Below are 11,150 nucleotides of genomic sequence, written 5' to 3'. Positions count from 1 at the left end.
AAAATATAGTAGAAAAAATTAAAGAAAAATCTTTTTTATAAAAACGGAAAATAAAAAGTTTTTTTTTCTTTCTGTATTCAAGAATAAGATAAGAAAAGAAAAAGAAAAAACTTGAATAGGTAGACCAGTAAACAGAATGAAATACGATTGAAATTACATCCAGTTTCCCCTAGAAGTCAGACTATGAAGCACTTTATAGTCTGTAAACTAAGCAGGCAGAGAAATTTCTGGTGTTCCTCTTGAAATTATATCCAGTTTCCCCTAGAAGTCAAACTATGAAGCACTTTATAGCCTGTAAACTAAGCAGGCAGAGAAATTTCTGGTGTTCCTCTAGAGCATGGTTGGCCCTGCTGGATGGGACTTGGTGTAATGTCTCCGTTCTCCACTAGATGGCACTGCGTAGTTACTGGGGTGGATCGTTGTGGCGTTTGTAGGCATGTATGCGCATGCATGGAAGGGATGAAAATGGAATCACCCAGCTACCCAGTCTCTAGTGTCAGAACTCCATGCTCTCCCCAACTGGCAATCAAGCACCCCTCCTTTGTCTCTGGCTTCCGTCCACTGCCTGCTTCTGTGCTGTCCATGACCAAGCCGTCAGCCTGCCAGGCAGCACCTCCCTCCTGAGTTTTATCTCAGATGGGGCTGTCTTTCCAAACCCCTCTCTTCTGAGGGGCCTGCATCTTTGACCCACTCAGACCCTCTGGTTGAGGCCGGGTGGTGACCTGCTCCCAGAAAGGTTCGTATGACTGCACCTTTGCAGAGACCTAGAGACTGCAGCTGGGTACCAACCCACCCCTGAAAAAGTTCATGCAATCATGTAGCAGCAGCATTTCAGGGACTATGGTAAATCACAATACACATCTGGCACCAGGCTTCACCCTCAACATCCTGGTTCCAACATCAGTGAACATGGCTATACTGTGGGGTCTGCTGAGACTTTTGCCTGTGGGGAGGCTGCACAGTCTTTACCAAATGTCCTCCCAGCAGGGGAGCTGCCTCTCTCTGTGTGGTCCAAGGACCCCTCGGATCTCACTCTGCTCCTAGGGATTTGCCCTTCCCACTGGAGCTCCGCCAGGTATCAAGCTGCGGGGTTTCAGACTCTGCACTCCCCTGTTCATAGAGTCATTAATGGTATTTAAACCCTCTCCTTTCTCTTTTCTCCCTTTCTTTCAGTCCCTTGCAGGTGTTTCCACTCTCTCTTTTTCTCCAGCTGCTTTCAAGGGGGTGCTTTTCCTGTACTCTCCCCCCATCTCCCTCCTCTCTGCAAGCAAAAATAGTTCCCTACCCTCCACAGCCTCTCTCTCCCCCAGTTCACCTCTCCATACTGTGTACCTGCTGAGTTCTGTGGCTCAAGTTGTGCAGATTACTGTGTTAATCCTCAGATCAGTTTTCTAGGTGTGAAAGATGGTTTGGTGTTTACCTAGCTGCATTTCAGGATGAGAGAGGCAAAAACCAAAACAAACAAAAAAACTTCCATGCCACTCCACCTTCCCAAATAGCTTTTTTTCAATGTAGAATTATATATGCGCATAACATATATAGGATGGAATTAAATTGCAATCAGTCTTATTTAGTTCTTTTCTTTGTTGAACTGTTTTTTGGGGAGGGGGATAACAGGAAGTTAAAAAAAAAAAACAATAGTGAGTTCCTGTGTACCTTTCACCCAGTTTCCCCCAGTGGTCACATCTTGTATAACCAGAGCACAACATCACAACCACACAAATTGTATGTTACAATCCACAGAGCTTATTCAGATTTCACCAATTTTGTATATACTAATTTGTGGGTATATGATTCTATGCAACTTTAACTTGTTATTAACTATAACTTTGTTTTGTCATTTTAATGATTGCTTTGGGATTTATAGTATGTATCTTTATGAGTCTACCTTCAAGTGATATTATACCACTTTCTGTATAACAGTGGTTCTCAACTTGTTTAGTAGGGGTTCTCCCCTGGGGGCACTATCTATAGATACAGATATTTTTGAAACAACTGAGGGCATCTAGAAGCCATGGATGCTGCTAAATGTCCTATAATGCACAGGACAACCTAAAAGTGACTTTTCCAGTCCAAAATGTCAGTAAGAGAGAAGCACCTGGCTGGCTCAGTTGGAAGTGTGCAGCTCTTCATCTTGGGATTGTTTGAACCCCATGTTTGGTGTAGAGATTACTTAAATAAAGTTTAAAAAAATGTAAGACAAAGGTTGAAAAATCCATATTTCCATCTGATGTCATTTTTCTTATTCTTGAAGGACTTACTTTAACATTTCTTGTAGTGCAGGTCTGCTACTAATGAGTTCTTTTAGCTTTTTAATGTCTGAAGATGTGTTTTGGTTTGCGTTTGAATAATATATTGACTGGTCTAGAATTCCAGGATGGCAAGTTTTTCTTTCAGTGCTTTAAAGATGTTGCTCAATTGTCCTCATGTTTGCATGGAATACAATGAGAAATCTGTTGTAATCCCTATCTTCTTCCTGTGCACATGTGTTTTTTTCCTCTGGCTGTTTTTATAATTTTTCTCTTCTTGACTGGTTTTTTTTTTTTTTTTTTTTTTTTAATTTTTTTTTTTTTTTTAACGTTTATTTATTTTTGAGACAGAGAGAGACAGAGCATGAACAGGGGAGGAGCAGAGAGAGAGGGAGACACAGAATCTGAAACAGGCTCCAGGCTCTGAGCTGTCAGCACAGAGCCCGATGCGGGGCTCGAACTCACGGACTGTGAGATCATGACCTGAGCCGAAGTCAGACGCTTAACCGACCGAGCCACCCAGGCGCCCCTCTTCTTGACTGGTTTTAAGAAATTTATGATGTACCTTGGAGTAGTTTTCTTCAGATTTATTCTATGGCTTATTTTCTACTGCTGAGGTAAGCCCCTTTGAGTACTTTATCCAATGCACAAAGGAATTGCTTTTTTTCAGTCTGGTTTGTGGGAAGACACTATTCCTGGTCTTGTTTTTGTGCCTAGAAGTGTTCACATAAATCCTATGGAATGCCCCCCCCCCCCCCAACCTTAGATGTTTCTTCATTCAGTACTTTGCTGAATATCCTGCAGGGACCATTCACAGATCCCCAAAATTCTGTGTAGTTCTCTCTCCTCCAGTACTATCTTGTGAACCCTACCTGCCTTAGTCTCCTTGGATTCTCAGCTCTCTTCAACTCAACAATTTCACCATACTTCACCTGGTTCCCTCTCCCTATGTCACTGCCTGTGGACTTTCTTAAGGCAATAAACTGGGGCACATAAGGACTCACCTCACTTGTTTCCATCTATCAGGGATCATTGTTTTTTGTTGCTGAGGTCAATGTCTTAAAAATCATCGTCTCATTGGGTGCCTGGGTGGCTCAGTCAGTTAAGCATCTGACTCTTGATTTCAGCTCAGGTCATGATCTCATGGGATTTAGACCCACATTAGGCTCCTCACTGACAGCGTGGAACCTGCTTTGGATTCTCTCTCTCTCTCTGCCTGCCTCTCCCCTGCTCATGCTGGCTCTCTGTCAAAATAAATAAACTTTTTAAAAAGTATTGTTTCATATATTTTATCTGGGGTTTTTGTGTCAGGTGAGAATGCAGTTCTGGTCCCTATAACTCCAATATGGCCAGAAGAGAGAGTCTCTCCTTTAGTTTTATTCATGTCTAGGTATTTTCTCATTTTCATTAAGTTTTCTTTTTTAATTCATGAATTATTTAGAAATGCTGTGTTTAAGTCCCAAGTGTACATGGTTTTGTTAATTTCTATTCTAATTGCATTATGACCAGTGTAGAAGACATTTTGTTAAACTGTCTGTATTTCCCTGGATTGTCCCCTTGCCCTCCAGCTCACTACAGGGGCAGGCTAAAAGTCCTCAACTGTCAGTTCTCTTCAGCAACTATCCTCAGCTAAAGAAATCTACCTCACTGAAGATCATGGTTCCCATTAGGATGGTGTGATGGAGCTTGTACTCAGTGATTTGTTGATGAAGGGGTACAAGGGCCCAGACCTCTCACCTCAGGTCTGGACCATTCTGAAAGTCCAGCCCAGTCTAAGTCTGAAGGCAATAAGGCAACACAGGTAACTGCATCTGCAACATAGATGACTTCTCCTACTACTAATCTGGTTTTCTCTCCTCTCGCTACTTTCCCCTCTCTCTTCTCCTTCTCTATTGGGTGTTAATCCCAATAACACTCTCCAACAAATTTGCTGCATGTTATTCTTTATCTATGTATACTTCCTAAAAGGCTCAACCTGTAACAATCACATAACTCATTTTTAAAAAATTTGTTAATTTTTAAATAACTGTTCCATGAATACTTGGAAAAGCACATATCTAATTTTATATTACTTTCTTGGTTTGGTGTTTCCCAAATTTGAACCCTAAATTACCATGAGGTAATACCTGACTTTTTTGTTTGTTTGTTTAATGTTTATTTATTTTTGAGAGAGAGAGATGGAATGTGAGCTGGGGAGGGGCAAAGAGAGAGGGAGACACAGAATCTGAAGCCGGCTCCGAGCTGTCAGCACAGAGCCTGATGCAGGGCTCGAACCCACAAACTGTGAGATTATGACCTGAACCTAAGTCAGACACTTAATCGACTGAGCCACCCAGGGGCCCCCAGGGAGACTTTTATTTTCCACTTAAAGCCCATGACAAGTCTCACAACTTATGTTTTTCTCTGCTCCTGGTTGATTTTTTTTTTTTTCATGTTTATTTTTGAGACAGAGAAAGAGAGAGAGAGAGCATGAGAAGGGTAGGGGCAGACAGAGAGGGAGACACAGAATCTGAAGCAGGTTCCAGGCTCTTGAGCTGTCAGCACAGAGCCTGATGTGGGGCTCAAACTCGTGAACCCCGACACTATGACCTGAGCCAAAGTTGGACACTTAACCCACTGAGCCACCCAGGCGCCCCTCTACTCCTGCATGACTTCTAATGCATGTTTTCACTGAGGGTGTACACTTATAAACATCTGGGCTTCCTATGGAAATCTGTGCCAATTCTCCAGCTCTTACAACCCCACAGATTCAAATTGCACCCTTAAACCAGATAAAAATCTACATTCCTTGAGGTCACCAAACTGCCTCACAGCACCCAAGGTATCATCACCCACTTATTTTTCTGGCTTCCACTTCCTCTTCATTTTAGGCTCTGTGGATTTATCTCACCTTCTTGAAAGCCCTTTAAAAGGATGTTTAAATTCTACCCAGAATTTCTAGGTTTTGTTTTGTAGCCAAAGGGCTTTATGATTATCTGGTTTGCCATACTGTTCTATTATACTTTTTAAAGACATGAATCTCTGCTCAATTCTGTGGTAAAACAAACACTGCAAATGTGACAGCATTTTATTTCATACTCAGTAAACTGGTTGCTAATTTGTCATGATCATACAAACATTGGTATATGTCTCAACCATTGTGTAATTTATAGGTTCTTCTGAAGGAAAAATGGACAATCATTATAAAAGTAGTCATGTAAAGAGTCAAGGCTCCTAATGAAAAATGTTTTTCAATTCCCACTGTGAAAGTGTTATTTCCTATAGATTCCTGGACTCTGCTCCAGGTTTGGTGGGCCTGGGACACTGATCTGTATGTGTGCTGTTAACTCATGTTAACTCCCGGATTTGGAGTTCACTGGCCTTAGTTTCAGAGACTGGTTACACCTTTTGCATGTCCACAATCCCTGTGGTCAAATTGTGCCATGTGCATTTACATGGTCAGTAGGAGTGGGAACTAGTCAGGTCCTGCATCTGTGTTGTCCAGAAAGGAGTCTGCCATCACCTTTTTACCACCTCATGAGCTTATTTTCTGGAGCAGAAATGGACTTCAAGGAACATCGCTGGTTTTATACACCCACGTGAGGTCTACATAATAGTACAGATTTGAAACACAGATGAGGCCAGAGAAAGGACACTTTATATTGGCTAGAGAGCTCTCATTTCTGTAATATGAGTACGAAAATAATAAGCTTCATGTTGTGTTTAAATCAGACACAAGTCAAATCACTTCATTCCAAAAACAGATGCTTAGAAAAGCAAACTGAACTGTTTTCTTCCCACTCTGAACAAAGGAAACAACACGAAAAAAAAAAAAAAAAATCAGTGATATTTAAAACAAGCAAATAACAACAGATTTATTGGAGGAATTATAAGTATGTCCTGCAAAAAGTTTTCTAACATCAGAGGTGATTAAAGACAGTCTAGTTTCTAAAAACAATCTAATAATATGAGCATACTATTTTATTTATATTAAATGGAATTGTTTATATTAAGTGGAAAAATTTTTTAAAAAAGGAAGTTTATCACTGAGAATATAGAGCAAACATGAAATTTGGTGTTACGAGATTTAAATGCAACAGAATTGTTCAGTTATTTAAAGCCGTTTTGGGTTTTGATTTTCTTCTCTGTTCCAAGTAAGCCCTGATATAGTATACACCATCAATAAAAAATATCTCTAAGCCTAGGGAGATTCTCTCCTCTGTATGCAGAATTCTTTATCTTTCACATTTCCCTTTAACCAAGGCTATATAAAATGAAACTTTATTTCCATACTTCCTCAACTAAAAGGAGATACATATATTTCAATTCCACACAAGAGCAATTCTACGCAACTGGGATGTCTGTGGCTAAAAATATCACCTCTTCATATTCCTCAGGAATATTCTGGATACTAAACACATGAGTAAGTGTGAGTGCACAGGAAGCCAGTAGATAATAAAAACAGGGATGGGTAATACACAGTAGTCTAATGATGTATATTTCAAAACAGCTGGGTTTTTTTTAATGGAGAATAGAGAAGAAATGCAGTAAAGACAGGTAAATGGATTGAGGGAGACAAAAACTAACAATTGAGGGGCTGCAGAGGAAGCACTGCTATTAAGCAACAACTAGGTTTCCATTAGTACCGGAAGCTGGAAAAAACACAGACTCTGAATCTAGAGTGTATCATGAAAAGGCCTGAAAGTGTGGTAAGAACTTCATAATTAAACTCTGACTGAAATAAACAGCTGACAGTCTTGAAAAAGTCCCTGGAGGAAGGTGGATTATCAGTTCAGATTATATTGCAGAATATTTATCTGAAAGGGTATGGGGACCGCTTATCAACATGTACTCCTGCAGCCTAAGACAAGTATCAGCCTAGAAAATGGGTGAGGGTCTATTCTTGTAGCTTGCCTGGGACAAGAAATGTGAAGATCTGTATTCAGATTGCTGGGTTTGAGATGACACAGTATCCTTCCAGAAGGCATTTCCTCTTGAAGATCACAAAAGTCTTTTAAGATGAAAAAGAAAGCTTATAGGACGAAAGAATCTCAGGCACTATGACACAGTAATAGGAAAATGTTTTGGTCAGAGGTTACCTGCTCAGTAACATATAAAAAGCATCAACAACTCTGCTCAGTAATAATTAGTGCTCAAAAAATAACCTCTGACAGGCACACAAGAAGGCAACTGCCTGTTTTCTTAGTTTCGACAGCCAATAGACATTAGTCATGGGGAGTTTCCACATAGGTAATCAGCAGGTGAGGATGGCTGACGTGACAAAAGGCAAAGTATACTAATTACAAACACCTTCTTTAATATTAAAAGGACATGTGACAAGGGAAAAATGATGGAAGGACCCTTACTGCTATAGTAGTGTAACTCACTGCTCCATGTAGGTTACTCTACTCTTGTGTCCGCCCAGACTCTCAGGGAAGTGCCTACCCAATGGTGATACAACAGTTCTATCCCTGGAATGCAGCAAATCCATTCCAGAGCCTCCAAACCTTGCTTTGAATAACTGTGCCAAGAGGGACAATTACATCACATAATTGCACATAAGCCACTATCCTATCAAAATAGGACAAAACCAAACAATCCATTTTCACACAACTATACCCTTCACAACCTTTGCTTCTTTTTCTCCAGTAAGAGAAAGGCAGAAATATATAATCATTAAACTAAATTACAAGGTGCAGAGATAAACCACAAATCAAACTCAGAGGAGATAGATAGCATCTTCCTCATGAAACCATGGTCAAATAACTATCCAGATACAATTACCTTTCACTCAGGAGAATCCCAACTGGCCTCCCACTCATGTACAGAACCACCATGGCAGGCAGAGGTACTTTGGTATAATGAAGAAAGCGTGGACTTAACACTCAGATCTGAGTTCAAACCCTCATTCCAATCACTAACTAGCAGTCACCTAACCTCACTGAGGCTCAATTTTCTTGTACAAATGTTATGGGATAACAATACTTCACTATGTGCATAAGACAAGTGGCATTAGGCTTAGGGATTCACTGCATACAAAGAAAGAGGAGGACCACATTTAAGAATGAGCAGATTCTAAGTATTCCCAGATGGATTTTGAGCTAAGGACTTAAAGGTTTATATATTGGTTGAAAATGGATTAAGGCCTTCTCAAAGGACTAGACATAAAGAAAGGCAGAGGAAGCTAGCAAGCGCCTGTAGTACTGACTGCATAGCATCCCGCCCTTCTTTTGAGAAAGGTTTTTCTCGGTGATAAAAGGAAGAAAGCAAACAGATCAGAAAACCTCAGTTCCTTTCCTCACTTCCTGACTTTGAAACAGAGTTGTGTGAAGAGAAGAGCTTGTAGCTATAGCCAACATCTTACTACCAGGAGGCTCCAAAAATGAAAGCCAATGTGCTGAAAATTATGGAGTTAAGACTTAAGTTTAGTGAATTGCTCAGTTGCCAAACCAAACTTGGAACTGCTTACCTCTAGCCTTCCCCATAGGTAAACAATCAATGTTCTTAAGGTTTTCGCTACTAGTACTTGATACTGTGTTCATTACACCCGAAAATGTCCTAAATGCTACCTTACGTAAGGGTTTTCCTGAATCACTCTACGTGTTTAGAAACACTGCTCCAATGTCCCATACTTAAGCTATTTTCATTTACTATGTGCTAGCCTTGTCACACAATACGTGCATTATCTCATTAAATCATCACAACTCTGTGAGATAGGTAGTTATTCCCTTTTTACAGATAAGTTGAAGGCTCAGAGCAGTTAAATGACTTGTCCAAAATTGACGAGCTAGTATGTGGCAAATCTGGGATCAGAACATGTCTCTGATCCCAAAGTCCGTGCTTTTAACTACTAAATTGTACATAACATGAGAAGGCAGTGTCTTTCCCTAGTTTTAGGTTATGCTGACTGCATCTTTACAGGTTAGGAACCTGCAATTTGCAATTTCAGTTTCATAAGAGGACATTTTTTTCTGGTTTTGTAGACATATGTTGAAAAAATGAAGCCTCTATTATCTGCAGATCCTTCAACAACTGTGGGAGAGAATATAGTGAATTTTTGCTGTTCTTTTAACCTAACAGTGATTAAGTGGATTATACACCATGTTGACAGCCTGTAAAGTCAGCTTATTCTAAAACTGCAAAAGATCAATATCTAGTGTTTATGACTTAATAAACAGGAAATAGGCTCTAAAAGGAAACGACCTCCTCATGGTTCCACTGCTACTAAGTGCCAGTATTAAGGTGGAATCCCATGAGTTTAGGGTCTATGTTCTACACACCTTCCTAACACTGCTGAGTGAAAATGAGCATGTATACTCATTGCAATTAAAAAAATACTGTACTTTCCTGAATATAAAAGTAGTACATTCTCATTGTACAAAAGTCTTTAAGAAGCATAGAAAAGTATATGGAAGAAAATAGAATTCGCCTATAATTCTATCACCCAATGGTAATCACTGTTAACATTTTGGTTTGGTATTATTTCATTCTCATTTTTCTCCTATACGTAAATCTTTTTTTTTTTTTTTTAATTTGGATCAAACTTGTTTTTTCTTTATCTTCCATTTTATACAAATAATTTCCCCCATGGCATTAAATATTCTTTAAAAATGTTTATAATGGCTGCAAAACCATCACGTGGATAGACCATTATTCATTTAAACCCAGTGTTACTGAAAATCTAGTTCTCTTCCTTCAGTTATATATGATGCTGGCATGAATATCCCTTTGTTAATCTTTGTCTACTTCTGGTAACTTCCCCCGTATGGAGTCTCAGAAATTGAATTAAGGTTGATAACAATGAAAGCCTGTTTTTCCAAAAAGTAGCAGTTAGGCCTACTATCCACAATACATGTCATTTATGAGGTTTCCTTCTCCTCGTTATGTTTTCTCTGGTGTTGAATAAGCTGTGAGCTATAACGGTAGGCTTTCCCACATTCACAACATTTATAGGGTTTCTCCTTAGTGTGGGTTCTCAAATGTAGAATAACTTGAGAAGTCTGTCTGAAGGTTTTTCCACATTCATTACATTCATAGGGTTTCTCGCCAGTGTGAACTCTCTGATGATCAATAAGGTTTCGATTAGAAGTAAAAGCTTTCCCACATTCATTACACTTGTAAGGTTTCTCTCTACGGTGAAGTCTCTGATGTTCAGTAAGGGTCTTCCTTAAAATGAAAGCTTTTCCACATTCATCACATTCGTAAGGCTTCTCCCCTGTGTGAATTCTTTGATGGTCCATAATCTTTGTATTAGAGACACATATTTTCCCACACTCCTTACACTTGTAAACTTTTTTTCCTTTGTGCATTCTCTGGTGTTGAGTAAGGTTTGAACTACGGCTAAAGGCTTTCCCACACTCGATACAAGTGTAGGGCTTCTCCCCAGTATGAACTCTGTGATGTGAAATAAGACCTGAACTCCGACTAAAGGCTTTCCCACACTCCTTACATTCATAAGTTTTCTCCCCACTATGGATTCCCTGGTGCCGAATGAGGTGTGACTTACCACTGAAAGATTTCCCACATTCACTGCATGTGTAGGGCTTCAGTCCAGTGTGGATTCTCCGATGAACCACAAGGTTGGAGCTATGACTGAAGGCTTTTCCACACTCTTTACACTTATAGGGTTTCTCCCCTGTGTGGATTCTCTCATGTACTGTAAGGTTTGCACTCTGACTAAAGGCTTTCCCACACTCAGTACATACATACTGTCTCTTTCCAGCATGGATTTTCATGTTTGTTGCAGTATCCAAGCACTGACTACCATCTTTTTCAGATTCTTGCTCACTCACTTCTGTAAGTGTTTTATTGTCTTTAACTGTCTTATGTCTGAAGTTTCTGGTCTTTCTCCTCATTTTCTCTTGCCTGAAGCATCACATTGGCCTCTTGAGTCTTCTCTTTCCTTTCAGAGGAGCTTTCTAA

General features: G+C 39.9%; 1 protein-coding gene across 1 annotated transcript; it reads right to left on the bottom strand.

The window, feature by feature from the left end:
* Window positions 1-8,220: 8,220 nt before the first annotated feature.
* ZNF660 (zinc finger protein 660) lies at window positions 8,221-11,083 on the bottom strand. Its single transcript, XM_060638036.3, has one exon. It carries the CDS (start codon window positions 11,081-11,083, stop codon window positions 10,088-10,090), a length of 996 nt encoding a protein of 331 aa, XP_060494019.1. The 3' UTR covers window positions 8,221-10,087.
* Between the last annotated feature and the right edge of the window lie 67 nt (window positions 11,084-11,150).

The sequence above is a fragment of the Panthera onca genome, chromosome C2, assembly GCF_046562875.1.
Source record: "Panthera onca isolate mPanOnc1 chromosome C2, mPanOnc1 haplotype 2, whole genome shotgun sequence".
Lineage (NCBI taxonomy): Eukaryota > Metazoa > Chordata > Mammalia > Carnivora > Felidae > Panthera > Panthera onca.
This window is presented reverse-complemented; position numbering and strand designations above follow the sequence as displayed.